At 39.6% G+C, this 15,616-nt stretch overlaps 1 protein-coding gene across 1 annotated transcript in view; it reads right to left on the reverse strand.

Moving 5' to 3' along the window:
- Positions 1-15,616, reverse strand: part of cnksr3 (cnksr family member 3) — a 54,391-nt gene that overhangs the window by 9,102 nt on the left and 29,673 nt on the right. Inside the window, exons 6-14 of the mRNA XM_038727741.1 lie at positions 13,381-13,500; positions 12,991-13,050; positions 12,708-12,776; positions 12,215-12,364; positions 9,560-9,690; positions 9,258-9,439; positions 8,263-8,349; positions 7,372-7,673; positions 1,828-2,133 (exon numbers count right to left, since the gene is read on the reverse strand). Of these exons, the coding sequence (XP_038583669.1) occupies positions 1,828-2,133; positions 7,372-7,673; positions 8,263-8,349; positions 9,258-9,439; positions 9,560-9,690; positions 12,215-12,364; positions 12,708-12,776; positions 12,991-13,050; positions 13,381-13,500 (1,407 nt within the window). The remainder of the gene's footprint in view (positions 1-1,827; positions 2,134-7,371; positions 7,674-8,262; positions 8,350-9,257; positions 9,440-9,559; positions 9,691-12,214; positions 12,365-12,707; positions 12,777-12,990; positions 13,051-13,380; positions 13,501-15,616) is intronic.

The raw sequence follows: 15,616 nt of genomic DNA on the forward strand, positions 1-15,616 counted from the left end.
GCTTCACTCAGCTCCACCTCTTTGCCTATTTTTGGATCTCTTCGGAAGCCTGCGGGTGACGTCACAACACCACTACGTCCATTCAGGACATGCACGTTAACTGCAGAACTTGCCCGAGAATCATCACGCTTTTAAGTTTTCTTCGGTGTCAAAGTAAGCCAGTGATAGTTGTCTGTACATCAATGGGTAGGTTGCAAACAGGAACTCCTATTGGCTAATTCGGCATACTTTAAATGTAAACAAATAAATGCAAAAAACTTTAACTTCCAGTTTAAATCACCCAAAGCAACTGTTCGAACATGATTATCCTTGAGTAGAAAAAAATCATTGTTTGTTTTGAAGTGTTTACATATTCAGTTTCTGCTATGGGGGAAAAGTTTTAGCCTATTGATCAGCTGCTGTATATGACACATGGCTGCAAAAAAGTAAAGTCACTAAAACACTAGCAAGTCCTCCACTGAATGACACCTCATCTGTTGCAAGAACATGTCACTGTTGTTTTGTTGAAGCCTTCTTCCTTTCTATAATGTTGCCTTATATGAATCATTTGTCCTTCAACTCGGGTTCGTTGTCATTTCCTGTTTGTGGGCTTGTGATGTATTTTTAGCAGGTAGGGCAGTTTGTGAACATCATTATAACACTGTACTGTACTGTACTGTTACTGTACGCAGCAACATTTCTAAATATGGTCCCAGCCACAATGTCACAAGGCCCATTGATTTATTAGAAACTTATCATCGGGTTGGTTTACATTATTATTAGACATAAAAAAGTCACATCATACAGTATGTGTCAAGAATCACACCAGCATCTAACCAGCAGTCCTGACCCCTTGAGGCCTTTCTATCAGAACCAGCTTCCACTTTTTCAGCAGTTTGACATACAGTAGCTCATCTGTTGGATCAGACCAGCTTTCACTCCCCACACGCATCAGTGAGCCTTGGCCACCCCTGACCCCGTTGCTTTACCTCCATTGTACAACTTTTATAGGTACTGATAGGTACTGACCACTGCAGACCATCATTACGTGGCCCTTGCAAAAGTCGCTCAAATCCATTTTTCCTTCTTCTAACACATAAACTATGAGGATACAATGTTCACCTGCTGCCTATCCCACCTACTGACAGGTGCCATGATAATGAGATAATCTGTGTTGTTCTCTTCACTTGTCAGTGATCATAATGTTATGGCTGATCTGTGTATGTTTACATGCTGGCATTGCACTTTTTCAAGGTGAATGTTTGTTTGGTCACCCGTTCAACAAGCTACAGTGCAGGACAAGATGTGTAGTTCATAGAAACATGAACTACACATCTTAGAAAAGTTTGATAAGAAGGCGACTTTTGCAGGAAAGTCAACGTGGTGGTTGTTCAGCGTCTGTCTGGTTAGGTGTGACCTCTGCTCTGCTTGTGATAGAACACTGTTGGTCTTCATCTACTGTTTAATTATGGCAAAACTAGGGCGCTATCAAGAAACCAAAAAGTATAAAATATAACTTTCTCCCTTTGGTTTCTGGCTTTCTTCTCAAAAGGAGAACTTATAAAAAGGGTCATGTATGCAGATAGGAAGTTTGTGTGTCCTCTCAGACTTTGATCACACGTACACAAACTATTTCTACAGCTACCAAACGTACACATTACACAAACTATTTACATATTCACACGCTCAGATACATGATGCATGCAGCTGTTTTTCACATGCACACAAAGGCGATATAAAACTGCAAACTGTGAAATTATGATAAGCTCAAAATATGAACGACCTTTTATCTAAAAACCACCTAAATCTAAACCACCACCACAGAAACCCTTAAATAAAGGGTCTTACCTGCAGGTTGAAAGTCCAGCAGCTTGGTGTCTTTGCAGCCGACTGACACGCAGCAGAGGAGGAACAAGAGTTTGTCAACGCTGCCAGTGAGACTTTATACATCGACCCACAGAACGACCACAAAGCCAAAATCACTCTGACACATACATGCATATACCCTAACCATCCTTCCTGTTTCACATGTTCTTCATGATCATTCTGCTCTGTTCTGTTTCTCAGAGACTCTCTGCTCAGAAACTTCCTCTTTGTTTTCAAGAAAATAAAATATTGTAGGATCTTTGACCGACTATCTACAACCAACGTCAGCTTCACTCAAAAATAACATTTACTTTGATCTACCACGCAGTAAAAACTGTTCTTGCATGAATTCTTGTTAATGTTAAAACTTTGGAGCCACAGCACAAAGGTAATCAGTAAAGTTTTTCAGATATACTAAGAAACTAACAAAGAGGCAACAGGAACCTAATACAACCCCCGTTGGTGGAGGTAAACATGCCCTTCGTGTAGGATGCTTTAATGATCACATGTGCTTTGAATTATGATCAAGGTGTTACTTTAAGTTAAAATTTCACTGCAGGTCTGGAGGAGAATAATTCATGTTAGTAAATGTAAATCTGTTTGATTGATCAATGGCAATAAAATCCTTAAATTACTGACCTGACAAAATATTTTTACTTACTGTAGTTGCCCACTAGATGGCGCCATTGTCCTTGTAATTCTAAATGCTTCAAGTCTAATCATGTTCTATAGCATCTGTTAAACTGGTTGCCAACCTTTTCACTATTACAGCCAAGCAACCTTCATCACAGGTTGAACTTTGTGTGGTTCAACCAAGGAGTGAGCGAATGTCCTTTCTCAAAATGTTGTATCTTAAATGCTTTAAGAGGAGATACAATTCCCTAGTATCTCAATTTTCCCTTCTAAGCTTTCTGTAAATCGTGGGACAGGACTCAAACCCCAGACCGGAGCTTTTTAAATTCCCTGGTAATTAAATTCATCACTTGGCAACTATTGACTCACTGCAAATGGATATTTTAAGTGTGACTCACTGATAGTTTGACTGTATTTATCAAGTCAAGCAGTTCATTAAAGAACTGCTGGTATTTATAATGCTGGCAAGGCAAGTTTCTTTATAGAACTTTAACTTTAAAAAGTTGCAACAAAACACAAATGATTCACTACAGATGAATATTGTTGAACTTCCTGAACTTTACGGCCAAATAAATACAGTTTCTGCTCTTTTGTTAGATGATGAAAGCGGTTTAATTAAAATGGATCCTACGTGCAGCAGTTGGGGAAAACCGAAGTGTACTTTAAACACTTTGTCCCAGACTCTTAAAGTTATTGACATTTTTTTCCACATCTGAATTGAGGATCTAAGTAATAAAAGGTTGTTGCATGTTGAGCAGATTGTAAAGCCCCCTGAGACAAAGTAGATTCTGGGGTTATCAAAATAAAATTTAGATGAGCCCAAACAATGTTAAATTCACAACTTATGTCACTTTCATTATGTATAACAACAATTTTGTAATTGATGGAAAGTTGAAAGCTTCCAAAATAAATTGAACTTTATTTTTATATTTTTCATAAAGTAACAAAGCATCACAGAGGCATCATACTGCAGAGCTATGGAACAATTCAGATTTACATTATGAAGAATGAAAGTAGTTAAACATGTTGTTTGGCAAAGTCAAACAAGCAGGATCATCCACAACTCCTGAACAACAAACAAGATGAAATTAATTTTCATTTTAAACTGAGACAACAGGTGTTTTTGACTTCATGCGGTGCTTTGCAGCGCTGACTTAACATGCATGGTGCATGCTGGACTTAACATAAGGCATGCTGGTAACAAATGTTGTCCGACATCACCATGTCATATGACTCTTGGGAGCAAGGCGGCTGCAGCTATCTGAGTCCGGCAATCGCAGTTTCTTTTCTCTGGCTGCACAAAGGCTGAACTACCTTTTTGCCTGATCTTGATCAGACATTGCTACTAGCTCACAGTAAGCTACCAAAAGGTCTTACCGTCATTCTACAGGAGGTAGAACGTGTCCCACTTGACAGCAGTGATTTTATGCCCTGTCCCTTAAGTCACCTGCGGCAAGTCAGTGAAATTCATCCGCAGTCATCTCGAAGTCATCTGTATGTAACTTTTGTTGAACAGTGGCAACTGTGGCCACAAGAGGTAATTACAGGATGTTGGCTTTTCCTACATGACTTTCTTCAGACATCATAAGATGATCCGACTGAGATCATAGGGAGAAAATAAAGTTTTCTAACATTAGCCACCACCACTCATACCAGACCAAGTAAGGCTTTAGTACAGTGTAATTAATTAAGTAAAGTGTTTTCATTTCTTATAACTTCAAATGTTATATTTCTTCTTTAAAAAGTTACATAGTTTAACTTTAAATAGAAATGTGATGTTCAGACACCAAAAATCTAAACTTTTAAAATGCTCCATTAAAGAACACACGAGGTTGCCTCTGTGATAATCTTTTGTACAAGCTTTCAAGCTCTTGCATAATGTGTTAGTATAAAGGCACTGAACACGAACCAGAAACACTCTTTACAAAAGAAAAAAAAAAAAGAAAAAAAAGGTATTTCAGGAAACATTAAGGAGCTTCTCAGATTGTAAACATCAGAGGATCCAAGATGCTTCCTTGAGGAACTCCTTCAAAAAGTTTTTCATAATGGTACACAAGTTCTTTAAAGAACCTTTTAAAGAACCACTGAAGTTTTGTGAGTGCAGTAAGCCACACCTGAAATACTACAGGTAGCTTGACCTGAAATTTTAAGCAGCTTCCAGCAGACCTACGTCAAAGTATCTGCAGACAAATCTGTTAGATGATGGCAGCAGTTTTCAACTCAAATGTCGGTTTGTGATTTCGAAAGCAGAATCTCTAACACTAAAACTCTTCACTCTTAAACCAAAATAAAAGCACATTTTAAGAACATTTTCTCTGTGTGAACTATGAGCTTCACCAGCTGCTGTGAGAGTTCCTGTTTTCTTCAGGTTGATTCATTTCGATCAAAACAATTTAACACAAAGTTTTTACATTATGAATAATTACAGGAAGATATCATATAGTTTTTAATTACAGAGAGCCTAAGTCCCTCCCCTTCCGGTGGACCTCCATGGGGCCTTACTTCAGAAAACATATGTGCAGAATTCAATGGCAAGAGATAAATTGCTTTATCCCGTTTGAATTGTATAATTTAAAAGATAATTTAGATCAAGAAAGTCAGTTTATCGTAAAACTGAAGAGACTGTATGAGACTGTGAAAATAAGTAATAAGAAAGACCACAAAAGTCCTTTAAAAGTCCAAAAAGACTCAAAAGTCACGTGTGTGACATAACATTTTCTCTTAATGACTGAAGCGAACATCACTAAAGCTAACATCAAAGAGCTTCTATGTGTAGATGATGTGATGAAAGGACCAGGGGTGGCTGGATTAAACAAGTCAGGTTAGCTAGTAGATAGCAATGAACGTTAGCTTAGCATTACAGCACTAACAGGTTGGAGACTTATACTATGTGAGACAAGAGATATAGTTTATTGAGCAGTTTTACACCAAACTAAATGTTACTTTACTGTTTTTATGACAAACTGCGGCTTTCTTGACTTGCAAACGTTAACTTTTAAAATGACAAACATTGTGTGTGTAATTCAGGGCACTATTCACATGGGCTAAAAAACTGACTGTGTGATTACTATACATGTTTTTCGAAATAAGGTCCTATGGTGCAGAAGTGATGGACATAGGCTCTCTATAACTTTAAGACTGCTTTCTTAAAATGTGTGCAAGTCATAATTGGTTAATTAACATTGTATTAACGTTTGCCATGCTTCCGTTGACTGTTAAAGCACTTTAATGTAAATGTATTTTTGAAACTATTATTTAACTATTTCTCCTATACACACGTTTATATCGTTATTACTGCCTCAGAAATATTCAGTAACAATATTGAGCTTGTGTTTCTGCACTTCTTTCTTTTTTAGGTAAATGACTGAAATTTGGTCTTCAGTGGTAAAATAAAACAATCTATGAAACATATTTACAAACAGTAAAAGTCTGGACACGAGAGGCACCAACGGCTCCTGAGATTGAGAGGAAAAGATGCAACAGCAGCTCTGACGTTTAGAAATGCTTCACCATTTTTAAACTACAAATTCACCAAAGTTTGATTATTAGTTCTTTGAATCCGAACGCTGAGATCAAGTCCTCGAATCTCTAAAAATGTGGGATTGTTTGGAGTTTGTTGACTAATTCTGCTTATTGAATCTTTCCACATAACCTGAGGAATTAAAAGAAAACAAAATCTGCTGAAAACAAAAACCAGCTTCATTTTCAGCAGATTCAGGCTGAAAAAAATTCTCACACTTGTTTTTTCTTGATTTTGTCCTGTATGGAAGCTCAGCATGTCCAAACTTTGTTACTGAAAGGTTGTTTTCAGCGTTTAAAAGACGACATTGCAAAGTGTGTTTGTTAACCGATTCCCAGTTTTCACATATATTTTAGAAACCGGTTCAAACTCAGAACTGGTATTTCCATATTTCTTCGATGCCACTGTCTGCACACTCTTTATCAGCTGTATGTTGATTCAGCAGCTAAATTCACTTCCTCTCAAGTGTCTTTACGGCTTAAAGAGAGTTGTGTTTCAGATGTCGGAGTCCGTGGTGGTTGGTCAAGCTCCAGGCTTTCGAAATGTGAAGCAAATTAAATGTCTTTTCAAAATACTTTGAGAGACGTCACAGAGTCCATGTTTCCATTCAGTCTGTGGATGGACAAGGTGTAGCAGCAAGAGTCAAACTGCAGAAAGATTCAGAACCACTAGAGGTCAGAAAAAAAATAAGTTGTTTAATGAGATTTTCAAGGGATGTTTAAAGTTAAACAGGTGTCAGTGGGTGAGATCAAGACCCATCACAAACCTCATGATCATGGTTCTGAGTCACGGACTGGATCATATTTGGAACGGCAAAAAAAAAAAAAAAAAAAAAAAAAATTTAATTTTGTAATGCTTTGGCTCTGATGTAGCCACCTCTCTCTCTGTAGTCCCGCCCTCAGCACATCTGTGTGTATGGATCACTGATCAACTACCATCTGTTACACCACCAGACTGAATAAAATAACATTTTCTATTATTGATTATTTGAATGGAAAATTATGAAGCTTGTGGTGATAACTGAGGAAAGATCCTGAGGAGCTTTGGCAAAACTGTCCTGGTCAATGTGGAAAAACAAGCGACTCAGCAAAACACTAATGTTGTTGCTTCTTTCTTCTTTGCTTTGGTGTTTTTGGTGCTTACTTTTAAAAACCTCTTCCATCATTGACTCATTCCAGAAGTTCGTTGTTCTTGAACTGTTGTATTTCACTTTTTAAAAGATTTTCTGAACTGACTTCACAGCCTTGAATTTAAAAACCTTTTTCCAGTAGACATCCTGAGTTTCAGGCTGAGAATACACAACCTCCTGTAGGAGCCGGATTAGAGGAATATGTCTTATCTAATAAAATCTGAACCACGTGTAGACTCCTTCAGTGGCTGAGCAGCCTGAGACGAGCCAGCCAGCCGCCGAGCAGCGATGTTGACTGTTTGGTTACAGCCAGAGGAGGAGAAACGGCAGCGGAGGTGGAGGCAGCAGGCTTTTTGGACGCTGCTTCCTGGTAAGGGATGGTGGCGCTGTTGTGCAGGTCGGCGTTGATGAAGCACTGACTGCCTCTAATGTGGTCGACGCCGCGGACAGACGGGTGTCCTCGGTACGGCAGAGGGTAACACGGCTCCTCCTCTGTGATGGTGCTGATTCCCTCGTTACTCAGATATCTGTGCAGAACGTCCTGCCCTGTTCAGGAGACGAGAACAAAAAGTTAGGTCTGTAGAAACTGGAACAAAGCTTCTGTTAATCTACTGTTATATTTCAAATATCAGTGGATCTCCTTGTTTAACTATTCTTAATGTTTCACTGATAAAGACACAGTCCATGATTGTGTTATAATGGCCTAAAATGTCCCTCATCCACAGGTACAGCAATGTTTCAAAGATGGAGCTTAAGCCACATGTAAATGATTCAACATACAATATGACACAGCAGCTCGCAGGTTCGTGCACAAGTATGTCAAGTTTGTTCGATTGTTAGTCTCACTTTACTTCACTTCATGTGTCTTTGTTTAACTGCTCCGACTCGAAAATCCATTAACAGCCTGCTATCTTGGACAAACTGCCAACACACGGTTTGTTCCTGAAGGTGAAGTGCTCTAAGCACCAGGCTGAACTGTGACTGAAAACAGCTCAGCCGATTCAGCGGCAGCTCTCAGCGTTAATAATCGACAAGGTAAAAATTCAAAGCACGTTTAATGAGGCAGACAGGCGGCCATCACTGATAACGGTTAGATTACAGGCGCTTGGCTGCGTCTAGTTCAGATGGAGCTCACCTTTCCGTCCCTGAGCCCCGCGCCTGGAGGACGGGTCAGACACACCTGAAAACGACTCCACCGGCATGGAGACGGGTCGAGGTTTGCCTGCAGAGAAATGTCAGACACGACAAGTTACAGACCTGCTACAGGACGCAGTAAATAATAAATATAAATATATATCTGCTTGGATTGTTTTTTTTCCTAACTCATGAAACTGAAGCTGCAGTAGCCGCAGAGACCAATAAGTTTGATCTTTTTTTGATCTCTCTTTGATCTTATCTTTCAACCGGCAACATTAATATTAGATAAGATTTACATGCTTGGAATTCAAAGGAATACACATTTTGGGAAATACGCTTGCAGGCAGTTAGATGAGATCAAAGATACCACTCTAATACCTGTACAATAAACATGAGGCTAAAGCCAGCAGCCACTTAGCTTAGCACAAAGACTGGAAACTAAGCTAGCCCTGCTCTGTCCAAAGGTAACAAAATACACCAACCAGCACCTCTACAGCTCACTACTTAAGACGCGACATCTTCTTTGTTTAAGATTTGTTCAAATCAATTTGTTTGTTAGTTACAGATTCTTTTTGCTATGCTAAGCTAACCATCTACTGGCTGTAGCTTCAAGGAAGCAAATGTGTATTTCCCCAAAAATAGAGCACACTATGTTCTTCATCTGGTCAAAATGTTCTTTATAATAAATTACAAAAGGAAACCACTGTCTGATTCACATGATGACAGAACACTTTCTCTGATTTTTGGCCCCAAAAACAAGGCATGGGACTGAAAAGGTTAAGCTTCAGAGCTTTAAAGAAACATTTTCAGATATTCATATTCATCAGACAAGACTGGACTACATCCTCTGAAAAAGCAAGTGATGACACATTTTCCTCCCTTCTTTAAAAGGCTGTTAGAGAGTTAAGACTTGGTTTTAGGGTTAAAGTTGAGAACATGTTATGTTAATGAGGGTCCTCATAAGTATGGAAAAGTGTGTGTGTGTGCACTCACAGCGTGTAGAGGAGCGCTGTCTGAGGCAAACAGGGATTGGCTGGTTGACTTCAGGTGGGAGGTTGACAGACATCCTGTTGTCGTCGGCAAAAGTGGAGCGTCGCCGCAAGTCTGCGTCCAGACTGGAGTTCGGAGACTTCGGCCTCATTTTCACACCTGAAGACACGTTCATGTTCGCGTCTCTTCAGAGAGGGACAGAACAGGAGGAGGATTATTAAGATTAAAGTTAGCTGTTCATGATGCAGGATTAATTAGTCTTCCCCCGTAGACCTGACAGTTGACCTGCTAAATCTGGGACTCACAGCGGTACGTAAGGTGTTTCAGGGGGAGGAGGGACGTACAAATCCAATATGGCTGTCTTCCCTCGATACCCAGGAACATCTGAGGTTTCTGGCTGTCGGGATTTGTAGAGACCTGGAGCTTCCTGAGAGTTCTAGACACAACAAGATAAAGAGAAATTATTACGGCGCAGCTGTTAGAAAAATTAATCAATACTTTAATTACGGAAAAAGACGTTTGTTATTAAACATTTCCCTGCTGTGATTACTTCTAATTAGTGTTTCTGTGGTCAGTGGTGCTTTGAACAACATTGCTGTCACACAGCAGACAGCGGAGGAGGTAATGAATCCTTTAAGGCTGTTTATCATAAAACAACAGTAAGACGTTCCCGCTCAAGAAGAGAAACTGCAGACGAGGCTCTTCTGCTTCCTTCCTCACCTCCAAAGCTTCTGTATTTTTCCATAAACACAGGAACTTCACTCAGCTCATTTTCTGCTTTGTCTGTGTGACAGAAACACGTATGAAGGAGTTAAAGACGCAGCTTGAAACGTGTTCCTCTGCTGATTAAAGGGCAATTTCCATTTAAATAGATATTTTTCTTATTGTCTAAAAATCCCATAAAAAGACCAAAATACTAAAAATTAAGTTATTCTACAAACTTTACAACTTAACTATATTAACTTAACTATTGTGTGTGTGTGTGTGTCAAAGCCTGGTATATATTATTCCTCTGAGCCAAAGAGCTTTAAAGATAGAGATTAAAAAGACATCAATGAGCCTCATTGCTGCACTGGGTGACATGTTCAATGGAAGTCTGACTAACACATTGTTAGTTTTGGTCTTTTCATGGGAAAAGTAGAATAAAAACCCCTTTATGTGCAGTTTGAGAGGGTGTGACTGAAAGAAAAGCTTGACCCTTTGGCTCATATGTACTGTCAGTTAAAATTAAATGATCTAAAAAGGACTGCACTTTGAGTTTTTGTTTTGTTAAAAAAATTCTTCAGTTTGGAGAAATCACTTTGGACTTTGTTACGTGTGTTTCATTATCGATTAATCTGTATATATTTTCTGATTAGTCATTCCCAGAGTGCAAGGTGACGTCTTCAACTTTCCTGTTATGTCCGACCAACAGTCCAAAACCCAAAGATAGTCCGTTTAGAGTGATGAAACAAAGGAAATCTTCATATTGAGAAGCTGGAACCAGAAATCATTTTGCAGTTTTGCTTGATAAAAATCTTAAATAATCAAATCGATTATTATCAAAATTGGTGTTTAAAGTTCTGTAAATTGTCCTTTTTGACATTTTTTAGACTAAATATTCAACTAAAGGTTCAGTGTGTAAGATTTAGTGGCATCTAGTGGTGAGGGTTGCAAATAGCATCTAACTCGCAAGCGCAGGAGAAGCTACGGTGGCCGACAAGCTCTGTTGGCTCTTGTGCTAAATACTACGTGTGGTCCTCCTTTTGTCTAGATTTCAAGTCCCTTCTTACTTAAAAACAGAAGACTACTACCACTTCTTCTCCTTTTATTAGTACATATTCAACGTAGTGACGAAACGCACTCTGTAGAGCAGTTTGTCCGTTTTGGGCTACTGTAAAAACATGACAGCGCAACACGGTGACGTCCATGGACCTGCAGTGTATGTAGATAGAAATGCCTCATTCTAAGGTAATAAAAAAAAAAAAATGGTTCATCAAGTAAAGTCTTTATACACCACAGAAAACATAGTTATGTATATTCTATTACATTTCTGTCAGTGGATCCTCCTAAATATTACACACTGAACCTTAACTATAATCATAATAATCATTATTTCCAGCCTTTACATTTCCAGTCCAGTGGAAGGTGGTGAGCGCACCAAGCTCAAGTAAGGGAGACATGTTGATTCAAGATGACCTTTGAAATGAATGGTAGGAGTGACGATGAGGTAAAGACAGACTGACATCACTCTTGATAGCCGAGATTAGAGACTGAACGCATCAACCCGGCTGTCGAGGGGCATTTAAGTCGCCTATCTTCAGATAACACGCACATCCTGGACCTCTGTCAACACAAACCCCCTGACGGCAGTTTGGTGAATTTATAATTGTCACATTGTTGAGTGAACGTATGAGTCAACTTCCAAAGATCTCGAACATCCACGCAGCCTCATGTTTGGAGTGTTTCTTATCCTGTTTTTTTTTCCAGGAAAAGAGAAAGGATCCATTGTTCCCCCACACACCTCAGCGCAGAAGCAGACTGGTGGCTGCTGTGTTTTCTGCTTGGATCGCTCAGAAACAGAAACAGCTTCACTAAAGGCCATGATGACAGGCGGTGAATGCACCAGAGCGGCTCTTTATTTACCCCGGAGAGGGTTACTGAAACAGGCCGGATCACCTTTATACATTGACACATCGTCACACGTGAGAGGTGCCTGATAAAACCACAGCCGGCAGCTGCTCAATAATCAATCAGTAAACAAACATTCGTGAAACGTGTAGCGCCATTGAATGAAGCAGGTGTGTTTCCTAAAGCATTCAACAGCTCCACAAACATCAGCTGCACAACCACAGAACAACCTACTGCTAATACAACTTCTATTACAAAAAACAAAACAATGAATCTTGCTCAAACAGACTTCAGCAGAGTGGACCTATCAAACCTGTTGTACTTAGTACCTACTTGTCAGGGCAGCTCACCTGTATGCGTGGCGGTTTCCAGCGCAGGTTTTTCAGCGGAGCGGGTGCGAAGCCACCGGATGTTCCAGGCGGCCTCTTCTTCACCATCAGGACGACGCCTCCAGATTCCGTCCTGAGTTTCTCCACCAGGTGCTTCAACTGCCATCCCACCTGGACCAATCACACACCAGAAGTCTTGAGTACTAAATATCAGCAATGTTTATTTTGTTATGGTGCCAGGCTAGCCATTATCACCTGTTTTTATGCTATGCTTTATTCTTTATTCAGATCCTCATTAGCTTCTACAAAGTGGTCACTAGTCTTCTAAAAGACAACTATTTAAAATCCCCCTGTATCAATATAAGTGAAATGACTCTACACAGGAAACAAGAAGTAGCAGCATATTTACGGTACAGTAACAATGTTCTCGTCTGATGCTCACAACAAGAAAGTGAGTAAGGATACTTTTCCAAAGTGTCTAACCTTTTCTCTAAAGAGTAGACTTTTGACTCACCACTGTCTGTTTGTTGACCTGAACGACTTCATCTCCAGCGTGAATCCTCTGGGTTTTATCTGCAGGAGACTGAACAGCAGAATCAGAGTTTACTCTCACATGACACCAACATCTCCTCTACCGTTTTACCAGTGAAGGAGCTTTTTCAGATGTTTCAACCTGAGAAACCTTCAAAAAGTGTCAAAAATAAATGACTTTTAGGGCCAGAGCCAGACTAAATGTCTGGAAACAGCTTTTTGTTTTTACACAGCAGTTATGATCAAGAAAACAGCAGCACACTCACATTCTCTGTTGTTCCTGTGATGACGTGAAGCCCGTCGTAGGTGGATTTGATGTAAATACCCTGGAAGATTAAACACATTTGAAGAACGCACATATGAATCTCCTATACAAACAATCTCACATGGTTTTTCAATAATTCCTTGCTGCAGAGGTGGTTGTGGGTTTTTTCCATTTTGGACCTACATCTGTTTCTGTGTTTCATCTCTGTTGATTGTGGTTCATGGTGAAGCACTAAAATACCTGTTAGTGTTTCTCAGGGGAAGTCGTGTTAAATTGTTTTCTTCTTACGGTCTGGCTAATGTGGTCCGAACGAAAAAGATGAAGTCTGCCCTGTATTTGTATTCTGTCTTTTGGTTTATGCAGTTTGATCTTTGTTAGTGTCTGAGCTCACCAGTCCTTCTCCAGGCTTGATGTTGGTGATGTGCACCTCCTCCAGACAGGCCATGTCACTCTTTAAAGGGTCAGAGGTCGCCTGGACCGTCTTCTCGCATATGCTGTTCAGAGATCGGGACTGAAACACACAAGAAAGAAAACATCGACAGTTTAATAAGATAAAGTTACACACAGAGCTGAAACGAATAGTAGATTAATCGATTATAAGCAAACTTACAGGAAATTAATCAGCAATTATTTTGATAACTGATTAATCATCATTTTGGGCATTTTTTCAAGCAAATATGCAAAATATTTAATGGTTGTGGGTTCTAAAATTTGCAAATGCTCTACTTCTCATGGTTTACTGTAAATTGTTTGTTTTTTTTGGACAAGAGAAACAAACAATTTGAAGAATTTTCTTTGGGTTCAAGAATATTATGAGGCCATTTTAACACTTTGTCATTTTTTTAGCCCTGTAACTTACATGACATGACTTGAATAAAACTCGACAGCTCTCCTGATGAGGTGTTGGAATCAATTATGTCAATTTCTAAGATAAAAATACATCATTTTGTGGTCAAAACCTTTCATTTAGCTTCTATTTGTACTGAAACTCTACACACCTATTTGTACACCGAACGAGCCGATAAACACCCTTTTCAAAAGTCAGTTACATTTCTAACTGTATAAGCTGAAATCAGAGAACGTATGCAGGATGGATTTATTAAAAAGGAGGAAGTTATTGGCTGCACGGTGGTTTCTTGTGCCAGTTTCTATGTCCCATGGTGACAAGCATCCGTTCTGATGTGTCTAAAATGCTGAATCACTACCTGCTTTGGTCGCACTAAAGCTTTCTGTCCCTGACCTTTCTGTGGAAAATGAAAAGAAGAAAATAGACTGATGAACCCCTCAGAGATCAGAGCAGTGTTACATAAAAAGCTCTAAATATTGCAGTACTGCAGTTTCTGGTTTTGCTGAACAACAGAGACGAGGATCTTCCAGGAGCCTCGTGTTATCATTTGACTGACTAGACTCTCAGCTCTGAAACATCGCGGGGGGTCTGAGGTCATGGGAAGCAGGGAGGTGATCAGGAAAACACAAACCAGCAGGAAATTACAAGTAAACCAGAAAAGCATGCTCCTCAGGAAAGTTAATTCGCTCTTTGTTTCTTGATTTGCTTTGCAAATTTTTATTGCCCGTTTTTAAATGACATGCTCGTCTCTGTGGTGGAGACCAGTCTAACTAACTAGAGATCAGCGTTTTCCTCTTCATCACCTGGACAAACAAACTGAAACAATGCCTTTCACTGTGTAACAGCAGAGGCACCTGCTACCAATGTTGTTAGTTAGGAGTTAAAAAGATCATATAAACTACAGGAAAAGAAACAATAGATGGACACCAAAAATATTAACAAAGTCTGTCTGAAATCTTTGTCTACCAACATCATACAACACATTAAAGCACTTCGCACTGTTCACATGGAAAAGAGAAAGAAGGGAGTCATTCTTGCCTTTTTACCTAAATTCAGAAAAACCAAAATACATGAACTTTTCCTCACATTTGTCCCTTCAAGTGTGTTTATCATCATGTAAAGTGGAGGAAAGCATGGATTGATTACTCAACAGGCCTGTTGGGTTTTCTGGTCTTGATCCCAATCCAAGAACAGTCCATTTTCTTAATGTACAGTTTCAACAGGCTAAAATGAACCCCACTACATTTAATAAAGCATTTTAATAGTTTGACAGCTCAGCAGCTCTGCTTTACGAAAACATGACAGGATTGACAGCACTAACAACAAAGAGCATAAAACTTTATTTAAGTTAGCAGCTTTTTGAGGATCTTTAAGAATAACTTGTGATTTATCGGCCTGTCCACTGATGGTCACAAGGAGACCAGGGTGTACCTTTTAGTGATTCGAGGTCAGTGTTAATTTATGCCACTAATCTAAAACTTGAGGTCTCATTAGCGGGGAGTCAGAGGTCATGAGGTCACATTAGAAACTGACGAGGAACGAAAGTGATTTCAGTATTCTGGGAACTAGAGGACAACCAACAGGAAGCGTTATCCAAGACAGGAAGTGGATGGTCCTGAGCTGAATAAACAAACCTGCAGAATCACACACGCACACACAGTGAACACCACAGGACACTCAGTACAAGACAGGAAAAGGAAGTGTGTGTGTGTGTGTGTGTGTGTGTGTGTGTGTGTGTGTGTGTGTGTGTGCGTGCGCGCACGCACACATGTTTCCGATT

The sequence above is a fragment of the Micropterus salmoides genome, unplaced genomic scaffold, assembly GCF_014851395.1.
Source record: "Micropterus salmoides isolate LMB-PRFRI ecotype aquatic unplaced genomic scaffold, ASM1485139v1 Ms_hic_scaffold_18, whole genome shotgun sequence".
Classification (NCBI taxonomy): Eukaryota; Metazoa; Chordata; class Actinopteri; order Centrarchiformes; family Centrarchidae; genus Micropterus; species Micropterus salmoides.